The sequence below is a fragment of the Chionomys nivalis genome, chromosome 18, assembly GCF_950005125.1.
Source record: "Chionomys nivalis chromosome 18, mChiNiv1.1, whole genome shotgun sequence".
Taxonomy (NCBI): domain Eukaryota; kingdom Metazoa; phylum Chordata; class Mammalia; order Rodentia; family Cricetidae; genus Chionomys; species Chionomys nivalis.
Window position 1 is genome coordinate 47,321,477 of NC_080103.1, and position 15,312 is coordinate 47,336,788.

A 15,312-nucleotide genomic window follows, 5' to 3' on the forward strand; every position below is an offset into this window, starting at 1 on the left:
ATGGACAGGCATTTATGCCATGCACTCGCAGACACTGCCGGGTGGGACCGTGCCGGCTTTGGTTTGATTGCATCTCAGAGGAGTAGCAGGTTACCATTAGTTCCCAGCGCTCCTCTGCAGCCATCTCTCTGGGCTGCAGAACCAGGTCAGCGTCGGGTTTCTGGGCGCCTTTCCTTTGGGAAGCGGAAAGGGGAAAAGCGCTCCAAATGCTGCATGCCTGTCTCTGGGGTTTGGCTCTTCTCTCTTAATTATTTGGAGCTGGAACAACTTGATTTTAAAACAAAACATATGGTCTGAGAACAGTTGGGAGGCCGTTGGGTGCTGATGTAGACCTGGAGGTATGCAGCAAGCCGAGGCCCCGCCCCGTGCCGTTTGCTCATTTAGGTATGGAACACTTCCCGTTAATTTCAAACCTTGCCCCCTTTCCAAATTCCTGAACCCTCCTTTGGAACGACACAAGTCAAACAGGAAACACTGATGCAAAATTGTAAAGGAAATTATGAGTCTCTCTCTCTCTCTTTCTTTCTCCTCTGTGGAAAACCATCTCTTTCCAAGTTTTTTATTCTGATTCTTGAAAGAAAAGAAAAAAATTTCCCACAAATGCCAAGGGAGAAAGGAGACCTGTAAAGAGTAGAAAGTCTGCACCCCACCCCCAGCTGAACTACCCCTTTTCTCCACGCTCAACACCAGCATGGAGATCGCCCCTTTGACAGTTGGTCCTTCTGTGCAGTTGTCTCTTCTTGCTTGAGATGGAGTCTCTTGGAGCTAAGGCTGGGCTGGAATGCTCGGTTCTCCTGGCTCTACCTCCACGTGTTGAGATTGTAGGTGGGTGCCTGTCTTACTTCAGCACCTCCTCTGCTTGCTGGCATCATGATAGGTGACATCCTGATCACATCTCATAAAATTCTGACCTGAACGTGATCCACTTCTGTCCCAGGTGAGAATGGGAATTCATCAGGACTGGCGAGGACACGTGTCCTTGGCCAGATCTCTATTTCTCTACTTAGGAGCTCTGTGATCCATAAACCTTACCGAAACTTGTTTTCTTTTTTCCTTAAAAGGGGCGGTATAGTGCCAGTTTCAGAGTAAAACTGTCCTGACGCTCAAAAACAAAACCAAAACAGCCTCCATCACAGTGAGCGTGGAAAGAATGAGTGCTGGCACAGGTGGCGTGCACCCACCTTGCTGGGCAGGGAGATAGGCAGTTGGCCATGATACCTCCTGCTCCTATCCCACCCACTGCTGGTGTTGAGACTGTGGCTGTCACTGCATCTGGGCCATGACTGCTGCCATAGAGAACTCTAATCTTTGAAAGTCAGACTCTCCCACTAGGGTGCATTTGATTTCATTTGAATCAAACAAAGCCCGAACCCCGCCCCCTGGAGCATTCCTGGTCCCACAGAATCCTGTGTCCTCCTATCCCCTTGTCAGTTGTGACTATATTTTGTCTGGCCCCTATAAATACGGCACTAACATGCCAAGTCATTTTGTTCCTCTACCTTTTTCAGGTCTTAGGTCGGAAACATAAAATGAAATAGCGCATTGGCCAGAAGGCTGACTGTAGTTTGCTCGTAGGGTGTTGAAAACAAGAAATCTTCCTAAGCACCTGTGCTGGCTCGCTTTATGTCAGCTTGACACAAGCTAGAGTCCTTTGGGAATGGGGACTCTCTCAGTGGAGAAAACCTCCCTCTGCGTGTTTGGCCTGCAGGCTAGTCTCAATGATTAATGTGGGAGGGCCCAGATCATTGTGGGTGGTGCCAATTCTGGGCAGGTGGTCCTAGTTGTGTGTGTGTTTGTATGTATATGTGTATGTATGCAGGCCTTGAGAAACAATCTAGTAAGCAGTGCTCCTCCATGGCCTCCAAGCTCCTGCCTTGAGTTCCCGCCCTATCTTCAGTGATAGGCTGTGATGTGGAAGTACAAGCTAAATAAATTCTTCGCTCCCCAAGTTGTTTTTGGTCATGGTGTTTTATTACAAGAATAGAAAACTAACCATGACAGCACTTATTAAAGTAGCTCCCTTGGAGCAAGGGGAGGAGGAGTGGAGACCTAATTATTTTCATTTTTATTTTATTTATTTATTTATTTATTGCCAAAGACACGCTAAAGTTCTTCTGTGGGTGTTTAGGATATATTGCATTCTATCTTATTTAAATGTAGAATTGCTTTGAGCTCTGGGAAGCTCTCCATGTCTGAGTGACTGATTACGCTTTTTTCCCATGCTCTTCCTTCACTTGGCTTTACTGTCTCCCACCGCCTCAGTGTCGGTCCAAACTCCCTGCTGTGAACGGCAAGGTCTTCCTGGGTGGACAGTTCTCAGGCTTCCCTGAAACTGAAGAATAACCATTCCCCCCCCCCCCCCCACTGTTGTGCTCTTTGCCCGTGCTCTCAGTAGACAGCGTTTCTGACATTTAACTTAATCAAGATGTTAGTAAAATAAACAGTGTTCTTACACTGGACCAAAACCGCTCGCCACCCCTCCCCCACCACTTTCTTCAGCGTTCGCAAAGTGCAAGTCTCTGTTGAGACTGAAGACAAGGACTTGGGTGAGGTAGCCAGTCACGCTCGGTCCTGGTTATGGCTTCCTAGCAGGTGGGCAGTCCTACACCATCATCACACAATCTTTGGTGCCCCGATCGTAAGACAGGCTATTATTTTAAATACTCTCTGGTGTGGGGGGGGGTGATCCTGTGAGTTTTAAACCACATTTCGGTTTCAGGGATGTTAAACTGTAAAGGGGAAGACGTGTATCTCTGAGCAGGCAGGATATAGTGAGAGTCAATTAAAGTGGTCAGCCCTTTCCGCTGTCAGCACTTGCACGCCATGGCCCTTGCATCCCCCCAGTGTGGCCAACTGACAGAGCGGCAGAGTAGCCAGCCTCAGTTCACTGTGCATGGTGTGTGTGCGCCAAGTTATCCATGGAGGTACGGGATCAGCTTAGACCAGGAAGAGGTCTGAGGCCCTTGGAACTACAGTTTTAGTTTCTGAAAAAAACAAAACAAACAAAATCCCCAAGATCTGGGAATTTCTCTGGATCACATTGAACTTGATAGGATTCTTATTACCTTTGAAGGAGCAGTAAAAGGATTTGTTGGAGTACATGGGGGGGGGGGGTCAGGACTCCAGTGGGACAGAGATCTCGGCCTGTCTAAATGTGTGACCTTTATGTCCGTGTCTGACGGGTGGCTCAGATGCTTGAACACACCCACACAAATGTTCATTTCTTTCAACATGCTACCTGAAGATTATAATTCATGATGTGAATGACTTTGAGGCACCTGTGGGTCCCTACCCCTTTTCACTGTTATAACAATTTTAAGCAAAGAGGCGATGGTATTTCTTTTCCTAGTTAACTCAGCTTTTAAAAGAAAGCTTTTTTCCCCTGATCAAATAATGTAGTAAAGCAATTAATTAAAAACTTAATTTTTGCCAGACAATGATGTCACATGCCTTTAATCCTAGCAATCAGAAGGCAAAAGACAGGTGTATCTTTGTGAGTTGAGGCCAGTCTGGTCTACAGAGCTAGTTCCAGGACAGCCAAAGCCACACAAAGAAACCCTGTCACGAAAAACCAAAAAAGAAAAGAAACCTTATTTTTGTTAGTAAAACCGTGGTGTTTCCCCCAACACTTACCCTGATCTCCTCCTTTTCTCTTGCAGTTTTTGGGAATAACGTTTCTTGGAATTGGACTGTGGGCATGGAATGAAAAAGTAAGTTGACCATCACGAAGACAAACAGGTTTGGTCCGAGGCCGTATTTTGAATGTTTTGTCTTTGACCACTATGGGGTGAAAACGCAGTTGTCTACTGAGGGGAAGCATCTTCAAGACCATTAGGGTGTCAGCAGTGATCACTACATCAAAGTAATCACTACGGTCGCAGTGGGCAGAGGGGGTGCGACTGGATTTGACCAGGGCGTAGCCTCACCCAGCTACGATGACCTCATTATGCTTCTAAATGTCAGTCTGTGACTTGTAACCTTTCACCCCGCCTCGCTTGTCATTTGAACCCATTTGGAAGATGACTTAAATGTTAAAAAATGGTTTTCAGTGTGCCGTGTGGCAGGATGGAAGCCAAATATAAATTTCTGTTTGAATATCAGATGGACTCGTCACTGCCGCTCAAGAATATGAACAGGCAGCAGCTGGTCATAAATATTGAGAGATGCTCGAAGTCGATTGTCTCATATAGTAGAGAAAAAGGAAACTCTAGAAATACCAAAGGATAGATGCAAAATTGCTGTGAAGATGAGAGTTCTAGGTAGTTTCTGTCCTAATTGATGAGTGCATTCTTGTTTCCCCTGAGCTTCTCAATGAGTCTTTTTGGTTTTCTCTGATCCTCCCTGGGCACCACTGAAATGCAGAAATGAGCCCCACCCTCTCTTGCAACCTGTGACATCGCCACAGCATGATTTGACTCCCCTGCCAAGTACTTCACCTTGTGAGAGTGAACAGTGTTGGGATTGGTCAGCGCTCTGGCAAACTTGGGGCTGGCTTATTCTCCTCTTATCTCCTGGTTGTTTGTCTTCTTGAGTCTGACTGTGCTCAAGGCCAGGGTTCTTCTGAAGTGTTAGATGCCTTAAGAAGCATTATGGGTAAATAGATAGAAGACCTAAACCAAAGCTCCTGTCAAACAAAAGACTCTGAGATGCCAGTGAAATTTCGACAAGTAGAGCCTCTTGCAGACAGACCACATGCGGTCAAGTCAGAGGGAGACCTGAGTTTTACTGCTGATTGAGGGCGTGGTCCTCAGTCCTCCACACTGCGCAAAAGGAGAGGAGACATAAGCTCTGTTGGCAAAATGCTTGCCACACAAACGTGAGGACCTCACTTCATCCCTACCCTGATGCAAAAAAATAAAAAAATAACAACACGGGTGTTGTCACAGATTATTTCTAATTGTGACCTGGGGTGGTAGAGACAGTAGGATCCCTGGAGCCAGACTGAATCAGGTCCCAGTGAGAGACCCCGCCTCAAAAACATGAGATGGACGCTGCCTGAGGTTAACCTCTGACCTCCACATGTGTGTGCACACGTGTGAATGCACACTTAAACACACATGCACTGTACATATGTGAATGCATACACACACTTTTTTTTTTTAAAGAACGAAAATAGGCCTCGTGAAACGGCCTAGAGCAGTGGTTCTCAACCTTCCTAATCTGCAGCTCTTCAACGCAGTTCCTCATGCTGTGCTGACCCCCAACTTTAAAATCTCTTCCTTGCTACTTCCTAACTGTAATTTTGCTACTGTTATGAATAGTATTGTAAATATCTGATACGCAGCTCCCAAGGGGGTCACGACCCACAGGTTGAGAACCACTGGCCCAGAGAGTAAAGGCATTTATTGCCACGCCTGACGACCTGAGTTCCATCCGCAGGCCTCTTCTAGTGGATGGGGGGAACTGACTACTGAGGGTTGTTATCTGAACTCCGTGGCATGTGTGCCTCACACGCACGCACATGTACACACGCAGGCTCTCACATACACACACACAATAAATTCATAAATGTAATAAAATGTAAGGAAAGGCTAAGGAGAAAAAGGCACCACCCCTTTATATTTACAGAGAGTGTCTGTAATATATAAAAGACATTCTGAAAATGCCCTACTGCCCCGCAAACAGTAACCTTTTGAGTCAAAGCCATCCTTATACAAAGTAAGACAAATTAAGTTCCCTGAACAGTAAGTTCATCTGTCACCTTCTCTGTTGAATACCAATCTTCTCCTGGCTTGTGGTTAGCTGCTTCTTCATCCCAGTTAAGCCTTGGGATTTCTCCGTGTGGAATCCGAGAAATTCTCCCTTTAGAACCCTCTGTTTGGTTAAATGCCAGATATCACAGCTTCCTACAGCCCCTTTAATAAGAGCCCATTTCTGGCTGCTTTGAAAAAGACACTGGACACCGTTAAATGAACCAGTTGTCTATCCTAGCAGTAAACAGGCAGTGAGTCATTTTGAAGGGTTTTCTTTTTTCTCTTTATGAAATATAATTATGTTTTTATTTTGTTGGTGGCCTCATGTATCTCTTTTCTGGTGAAATAAAAAAGCTCCCAAAATTGGCAGCATCTCCCAAATAGGTGGGGCACCACCGTGTTCAGAAGAGGGTGACATCGCGGTCCTTTGTCAGGGCCGTGGTACTGCTCACGCTTCTGGACCTCAGACACAAAGCTGTAGCAAGGTTGACGCGGAGTCCCTGCCTGCTTACTTTCTAAGAGAGATACCGGCTGGAAGGAGGTCACTTACCACGAACTGCATCCAAATGCTGGCAAGAAACGCTAAGCGCAGGCTACGTAGAGTGACAGGAGCCTGGTCTACCACTCTACAGTTTGATTGTGACAGGAATAAGGATTGAACCCAGGGCTTTGGGTATGCTAGGCAATGCTCTGTTACTGAGCCATAACCCCAGTCCCGAGATGTTCCTTTTAGAGCTCAGAACCAGGCTTCCTGAGGAGGAGGTGGCATTGGGATCTTTAGGAAGTAAGAGAGATCTACATAGGAACAGGCTGAGAACATTCCAGGAAGAGCTGACAATGGCCTTGCTGACTCTGCCTTGGTAACTGCAGAAGCCCCTTGTCCAAGCAAGACCTTTGATCCTTCACCAAGCCAGGTCTCTAGTTCAAGGTGAGCCCCAGTCAGGTTGAACCTGCTGAGCTAGCACCAGCTTGATCAAGGCAGTAAACTCTTAGAGCTGTGGCATTTCCTTTAAAGGAGGAGGCAAGGACAAAGTTTTGAGCAGACTCAAAGCTGGAATGATGTTAAATCCACTGCAGGGATCAGATTTCCCGAGTACGCAAAACTTCAAACACACTTCTATGGACTGCAGAAGCAGTGGAGGTAAAAATTACTACCCTTCAAACTTACTGTCTATCAGTCCGAGTTAACATTGCAGGTGAATCCTGGAAAAAAATCGTTAAATGGTTTTATCTAAATTCCAAGTTGGTCTTGAAGTTACAGAGAATGACTGTGTCTCCAGGGGAATCTGGTCTGCCTTTAGTTTTCCGTGACCTCAGGGTCTGCTCCTTGGCAAGAATGTTAGCAGTGAATCACCTCTGTAGCACCCTTGGCAACATGTAGCCAAAGTGAACTCATTTATCCCAGTACCATTCCTGGACGCAAAGCTTGTGATGGATCCTAATGCTGGGTCTAGGAAGATGAGTTTGATGAGTTTGACCCCGGATGCAGCAAGTGTATGTACATATTCATAAGAGATATGCTACAGTAATGTTGCAGTAACGCTGGTAGGGAGCAAATGTGCATGTAACAGTTCCCAGGGCACCCTATGTATGCTTGCCTTTGCTTTTACTGTTACAAACTTTCTTTTCCATCAGATGAGGGTCATGTACTGTGGGTTTTCACCCTGTTTGGGAGAGCTGTTGGATCCCACAGAATAAATCCTTCCACATGCTTGCTCTTGAGGTTTCTCCTTTGGGGCTAGCAGACGAAGCGTCTTTTCTCTGGGTGCTCCTCACATGCTGTGGGCTGAAGTCCCGTCGCCACCCTTGGTCATGTTCCTCTGGTCTCTCCATCATATATTTTTTCCATCACTGAAAGAGGAATAGAAGAGTCGTAGCGAGCAGGCCTAGGAGCTGGAGAGATGGCTCGGCAGTTAAGAGCATGTACCCCTCATTCAGAGGGCCTAAGGACAGTTCCCAGCACCCATATCAAGCGGCTCATAAATATTCCAGTTCTAGAACATCCGATGTCCTTCTGTCCTCTGCAGGTACTTCCACTCAGCAGATACCAGCACCGCCCCCCGTGATGTAAAATAAAATAAAAATTGCCATATAATGTAGTCAGGTAATGGAGCAGGAAATTAAGGCTCCCTGTCCCTGGTGAACTTACCTCTGTCCAGGGAGAAACCCAGCAATGCATTTTTACATCACAAGCAGAAGTCCTCCAAGGTGGGAAAACACAGGAAGGGGAAGAATGGGCTAGGGATAGGAGCATACTTTCCCGAGCATACTGGCAGCCTGTGGGCAGGGCGGTGTGAAAGCGGGAATCGGGAAGGAAAGGAAAGAGCCAGTGGGAATCTCTGCGGAAGTGCACCAACCAACCCAAGAAGAACATCTGAGGGGCCGTGGTGTGTTGGGTCCATGTTTGGGTGGTAGAGGACCGGGCAGGCAGGGGCTGGTGCACAGGGACGTGCAAGAGGTATGGTCACAAGAGACAGGCACTTCCCACAGCTCTAGGATAAAAACTGACTGCATGGTCGGAAACAGAATCTGCCTTCCAGTTTTGAGGATTTCTCAGCTGCTGCATGCGAACTGGCCTAGGTGGGTGAGTATGCAGGCGAAGGCAGGCAGACACCAAAGCTTCATACTGATGTAGGCCAAGCCCCACAGCTGGCAAGATTAGGGCATAGCAATGAAAGGGCACAGAGGACAGGGATCGGGATAGCTGCGGGGTAAAGGTACATTCATTTGTACTTTTAAAAGAAAAGCAAAGGACCTCTTAGCACAGCAGGACTGGGGCAGGGCAGTCTAGTCTCGGATATGCTAAGATTTAGAAGCCCATTGGGGGCATTAATTATAGATACTGGGTAGTCCACTGTATATGAGAATCTGAGGTTAGGTTAGAATCTGAGGGGCCATAGCTCAGATGGTATGGTGCTTCCTGGGGTTCACAAGGCCCTGCGATCCATCTCTAGTTCATAAATCAGATGTGGTGGCCGAAGCCTGTAGCTTCATCATCTGGAGGGACGTTCAGGAGGATGAAGATGTAAAGTCATTTGGGGCTGTATAGAGAGTTCGGGTTACGTGGGATCCTGTGTCAAAGAAGGAAAGAGGGAGAAAAGAAGGAAAAAAAATGCCGTCTATACAGGGCTTGATTGTGCGTGCCTGTAATTCCAGCGCTTGGGGACACTGTAGGCAGGATGGCTACAAACTTGAGGTCAGCTTGGGCTAATTGATTAGACCGTGTATTGAAAACAGTGGTAAGAAATATGATCTTTGAAACAATGAAAGAGTGGATGAATAATGAACAGTGGCTTCCTTCTGTTAAATCCTGACCATTCCGTGACCTCTGTCATTGAGCTCCAGAAGTCATCATGGTCCAAGATCCCTAGGGAATTGACTATATATTCACACCTCTTACTGCATGAAAGGAGATAAAATTACATCCGGTTTGTTTCCGGTGTCTGCTCGGAGTGGCACGGCCTTCAGAATAGCACATTTGTGGTTTCTGAGAAATGTCCTTTCCTTTCTATTGTTCAGAATGGGAATCTCTATGATCATCTTGTTTCGTGGGAGGATGAAGGTGGTTTCCCTCTCCTGCGCTGCCCAGCTTCCTTGCTCATTACTTAGTTCCAGGGAGGAGAGGGGGTTGCATCACCAATGACTGCAATGGAGAGTTTTACAGACAGTTGTTGCCAGGGGAGGAGGGTCTTCACTTCCCAGAATAGGAAAAGCTTTTTCTCGATCTTATATGTGACTTTGGGGTTTCCAGTGTTCCCCCACTGCCTTCTCTATCTAACATAGCCCTTCCACTTAGCAAGCTGAACTCCTTGAGGACAGTAGTTTGTGGCCTCTGCCTCACAGTCCCCTCCTGTGTAGCGGACATCCAGATGTTCACAACCACACAAATGAGGTGCACAAAGAAGTCTGATTAAGATAAAAAGCTCCTCCTAAGGAGGTTTCATTTTCAGCCCTGTGATCTGTGCGTTACCTTGGGTTAAACTTTAAGAGAAAGGTTGCATTCTGTTTCAGAAATAGAGAAACCAAGGCCCTGAGATGTGAGGCTGAAATTCCTGCTCTCTCTCTCTTCCTGTCCCCTCTGGTCCTTTGTGATTCTCGCTCACGTTCTCCACCAGTTCCCTAGGTGGGGAGGAAAGAGCAGCTCCACAGCCCTGATCCCAGGAGGGACGGCGGGAAGTGAATCCCGTATTGTGTTTTCCCCGCCTTTCCCGTATTTAGGGACAATTCTGTCTCTTCAGGGCCTTCTTTCCTCCCTGGTGTCTGTATCTAGAAATCTCTTCATCACCATCTCATAGTAGACTCATCTTGTAAGAATGTCCCCTGTGTTCCCAGGAAGGAGCATCGGGAATGCTGGGACCTGGACAGCCAGTCAGATCATCGCAGAGGGACCAGTTCCCATCCCTGAAAAAGGCAGTGGGTGGGGGGACTTGGCTGCCCCAGCTGTGGGGCCCCTTTGAAGAGAAAGGATAGCTATAAGATGCTGCAAGGTCCTTCAGAGATTTCCCTTTACCGGCTGAATTGTAGCAAGTTTGTCTGCCTCCCTCCTCAGCTGTCCTTGTCACACCTTGAAGTTACCTGTTACATCTGAAGCACTGCACACAAGGCCGCTTTTGGTCAGGGCCTGGACGATGGCCCTGTGATCTCTCAGCCCTGAAGCAAGTACAGGACATGATAAAAAAAAAAAAAATCAAATAAAATCTCTGTTTTTGTGTGTAACCCTTGCAATGTTATTCACACAAGTTTCTTAGGTAGAAAAATTCAGACCAGTTCAAGGGTCAGTGGCTTGGTTACTAGCGGTCAGGTCTCCATTCCTGGCCCCTTCTGAGACAGATGCCTGCCTGGCACTAAGATAGTATCTTTTACCCATGCCGAACTGCTTTGGGGCCTGAGGAGAGGACATAGATCCTAGTCTACTTTCTGTCAGAGTACTACTTCCCTCAGAGTAGGGATAAGGCTTTGCTCTGGGACCTGGTGGCTGCTGAGGGGAATGGTTTCAGGTCTAACTGAAGTTTCCCTGCTGAGTCTCTCTGCCTCTTGGTTGCTTTGAGCTGGGCTATATCTTAGTGGCCACCTCCTCCCCTGCCAGCTCCTCTGTCTTATGCCTATCCCTCCAAATTCTGCTGCTGCTCTGTCTAGTGGAGATCATCATGGCCCAAGCTGCCTCTTTCATGCTGCCCTCGTGGTTTCCCTTGGTCACAGCCAAATGCAGAAGAGGCCAGTCCAACCAGGAAAGCCCTTGCCTGCCTCCGATACCAGGGCAGTCAGCAGCCCCCCGCCCCTGTCTCCAGGTTCCCAGGGCAGGAGTGAGTTCCCAGAGTCCTGTCCTTTGCCTAGTGAGCAGGCTCCTGTGTCTGTACCACAGACCACCACCCCCAGGCTCCCTGGTTGTCCCCTTGACACTTTACATAAGCCGTGAGTGAAAAGAGAAGTCTCACCTCCCACACACGTCCCCTGGGAGCGGTGTCATTCGTGAATCACTTATTTTGGATCTGGGTTCTGGGGATCTGACCTCAGATCAGCACATACAGCTGAAACCCCACTGACTGCGCCATCTCCCCAGTGCCTTCGGCAGTCACCTCTAGGGCAGTTGAAGTCCCCTCACCAGGCTCTCTCTCACCACCATATGCATGCCTGGCTCAGCTGGAGTGGTGCCAGTGGCAGCCTCCTGTTAGGCTCTGCCTCCCTCGGGTTTTCTGTTCTGGTGATATCCGAGACAAGAATGTTCGAACCTATTGTATGTTTCTTGATTTCGCTGTGCTGCATTAGAGATAAGAAGCCCCTCTGCCACTGCCGTCTGCAGGTGCCATTCAGCAGGGCATTCCAAGAGGACAGGAGGACAGCTCAGTGGGCAGGTGACCTAGCTGCAAGCTCCTACTCGGCCCCTTCCTTCCTTCAGTGATTTGGACCTTGCTCTTTGCGTGTCTCCCCACCGGAGCACCCAACTGGTTGGTTCGGCATGAGGATGAAGAAATGAGGCATCCCAGGGCCTACTGTAGTCGGTGCTCAGCAGGGCAACTCTCCAGATAGGGATTTGTTGAGCTCTCCACAGAGGCTCCACCAGAGGCTTCCATAGTGCCCAGCCACCACTTACACAGGGCTTCCCAGCACAGAGAGGCATGGGCTTGACCCACTTGAGTGCCTGAAGGACAGATCCAGTCTCTCCGTGACACCCTCGTCTACTTTCATGGCTACACACACACACACACACACACACACACACAGACACTGTTGACCAAGTTCTGTTTCTTTGTCTCCACACATGCCGACAAGACCTTCTGTGCCTCCTCTCTGTGCACATGGCACCACTGTGGATCTCTGCCTCGTGGGCTTGCCCTGTAGACATGCTATGGAGTATCGCTGAATGAATCACTCTAAATGCCCATGGCTGACACAGTACTTGGTTGGCATCTCACCCACACTAAGACAAAATAAATACCGTTGAGTTAAATGACTTGAACGATGCGCCTTCATTTCCTCTAGTCTGAAGGCTGGACGTGTAGATCAAGGTGCCAGCCAGCTATTCAGTTCCAAGAGAAGGCTGCCACCCTGGTCTGCAGAGGGCGACCCCTCACTGCATCTGCCTGTGGCAGGGTGAGAAAGGGCAGGATCTGCTGTCTTCCTCTTCTCACGGTGACACCCGTCAGGTCACGGGCGTCCAGCCTCACGAACGTCTCTGAGCCTAATCTCCTTCAACTGCTCTCACGCTGGTGGTGATTGTATTTCAGCATATTAATGGGGGAGAGAGGCATTCAGTCCTGAACTGAACCGTTATTATGATTTCAGTTCAAATATGCCGCTTAAGACGAGGATGTCCCGAAGTGTGTTTTCTGTATTCTGAGTAGGTACGTGAAAGTATCTGTCAAGTGGCAGAACATGGAACGTGCAACATGGAGGCCTTGGAACGTGGGACACTTCTGTGTAAGGCTGTTTCTGTGTCTGCCGGGCAGCCGCTCACTAGTGTGTGTATGTGGCGGGGGGGAGGGGGTACTCTGTGTTCTCTACCTTAGAAGTTGGCCTAGCCACTCTTCCAACAACTGCTTGGCTACAAGATTTTGTATAGGCCTAAAAGATGATCCTCCTCATCTTCTCAAAGATACCCCGTGAACATTTCTTTTTTTCATGTGCAGGAGGGGATAACTTGAGTCCCTCTGATGGCCTTTCTTGACAAGGGACATAGAGAGGATCATATGCCTTTGAAACAGCTCGCCTTCTTGCCGGTGAGCTTTTTATACTAGGCATGGACTAAGCTGCTCTCACCCCACCATGCCTCCTGAGACTCTTCAGGTCTGGCAAGCTCTCCTGCTGCCCCTCATCCCCTCCCCTCTCCGGCCTCTGCAGCAGTTCATCGAGTAGATGGAAACTTGGGTTTCTACAAAGTGGCTTTGCCAATGGAACATTCTCGGAGGGTCTTTGATACTGTAGGCCCCTGCCTGGTCCTTCTGTGGGTATCGTTCAAAACCACATTTCCGATTATCCAAGACCACCCACTCTCTGAGTAGCTGCGTTTTCTTTGAAATGTTGCACCTGTCACTATCGGTCGGCATGGAAATGTTTCCTTCGCTCATGTTCTGGGGAAGTTTTCAGGCCCACCGCAGTCGGGCCTGGTGTGTGGAGAGGTAGGTGAATCGGGATCCAGTGTCGTAAATACCGCAGAGAGGTCCATCTGGTCTGGGTTTGCATACACATTTCATGTGCCTGTCCCTCTGTTTCTCGTCCAGCAGCTGGAAAGGAATGTGCTTGTGTATGCAAAGGCAGGAGAGCCCCAGGCCCTGGGGTGCGTGTGTGCTGTTTTTGCACTGCTTTTCTGTGTGGGTTGACAGAGAAGAGGCTGCAGGCTGCCAGGTGGCACACAGAGGCTGCTCTGCCGGCTCTGAAGGAAACCACAGACACTCCTGAAGTGCATTGGCTCGCAATACGCCGAAGCTTTGTTTGCCTTTTTTGTTTCTGGCGCTTGCATAGCAACTTCTCTGGAGAAGAGCTCGGCACCCAGAACAGACTCCTTTACTGCAGGACCACGAGGGAGAAGCTGCTTGAATCACGTAGATGGCAGGCAGGACAAGGTGCTGATGAGGCGGGGAAGGCGGGCAGGAAGGTCGGCAGATGCCTCCACATTCTTCCTGAGACGTACTATGTTCATCAAACCGTGGAACGGCCAGCGCTCACAGGGGCAGAGTGCGGTTGAGCGACTAAGAAGGTCATTGCAGAGTTCCAGCAGCCGACACGTCCGGTCAGCTCCCTGGCCGTAGCCATGTACAGCTGCTGGGCGTACAGTGTCACGAGACTGCTCTGTGCGCTCCTTCCTGCTGGACCATTTCTGTGCACCTGCAGAGGCTTCTGTTCCCTCACGGCTTCCCACTCTGTCTTTCTGTGCACATCTTAGATTTTTTCACACACGCCCTTGAAGATCCAATCAGCATGCTCCATATACTTCCGCCCCACTAGGTGTCATCACCAGATGTGGCCCCAGACTTCCTTAGACGGGCATCAAGTAGGACAAGTAGTTGGATCAGGAGAGTTTTCTCCAGTGTAGCAGGGTTAGCATCTCGGGTGCCCCTATGGACGCAGTGGCTCCCTCCTGTTCTAACATCATAGTGATGTCCATGACAGAGGTGAGCTTCCGCTGCATTCTCTTCTTGTGCCAGCTGCTTAGCACAGTGTTTGCAGCTGCTTGATTCATCTCATTTTCGTAATAACCTTATGTCGTAAGGTATAATTTCACAGATGTGTAAATTGAGGCTTAGGCAGGTGAAGGTACCTTACCTATGATCACATAGGTAGGAAGTAGAGAAACTGAGATGCAAAACAATTTTGTCAGATGGAAGATAATAACAGGTGCTAACAAGGATGTAGCAAAGGGAACCCTTGCACCGTGTCAGTGGGAATGTAAATTAGAGCAGCCGTTATGGAGAGAGCCGGAGGGGTTCCGCAAAACATTAAAGGTAGGAACCAGGTAAGGTGGGAGGCTCAGGCAGGAGGATCACACTGAGTTCAAGGCCAGCCTCAGTTTCACAGAGTATTTGAGACCAACCAGAGCTACATACTGAGACTGTTTCAAATGAAAAATTAACAATAGAACTGTCATGGCTTGGGAGGTGGCTCATGCACAGGGACCTGAATTCAGACCCCCAGCATCTATGTAAAATCAGGACAAGGTGATACAATTTGTGACTCAAGCATGGCGGGGGGGGGGGCGTAGTGGAGGTACATATATAATAAGATTCCATGGCCTTGCTGGACAGTACAGCCAAACTTGAGGTTCAGTGAAGGACTCTGTCTCAAAAATAAAATAAAATGATGGAGAAGCAGTAGAAGAAAAAATTCTAGTGTCTATGTCTGACTTCTACCCTCTCCCACATAGCAGGCAGGCATGGCATTCATGCATATATACACCACACACATACATGTCTCTCTCTCTTTCTCTCTCTCTCTCTCTCTCTCTCTCTCTCTCTCTCTCGCGCGCGCGCGCACACACACACCCCTATTTATCCAGCAATCATAGTTCTGGATATAAATCCCAAGGAAGTGAAATTTACATGTTGAAGAGAAGCCCACATTCCCACATTTATTTCAGCACCTTCAGAATAGGCAAGAATGTGAATGGCCTATGTGTCCGTCAGCC

The 15,312-nt window shown here is 48.4% G+C and overlaps 1 protein-coding gene across 2 annotated transcripts in view; it reads left to right on the plus strand.

Annotated features, from left to right (window-relative positions):
* The window catches only part of Tspan5 (tetraspanin 5), a 167,678-nt gene that overhangs the window by 124,794 nt on the left and 27,572 nt on the right, over positions 1-15,312 (plus strand). For both annotated transcript variants that reach the window (XM_057793216.1, XM_057793217.1), the window contains exon 2: positions 3,660-3,710. In XM_057793216.1, coding sequence (XP_057649199.1) covers positions 3,660-3,710 — 51 coding nt within the window. The remainder of the gene's footprint in view (positions 1-3,659; positions 3,711-15,312) is intronic.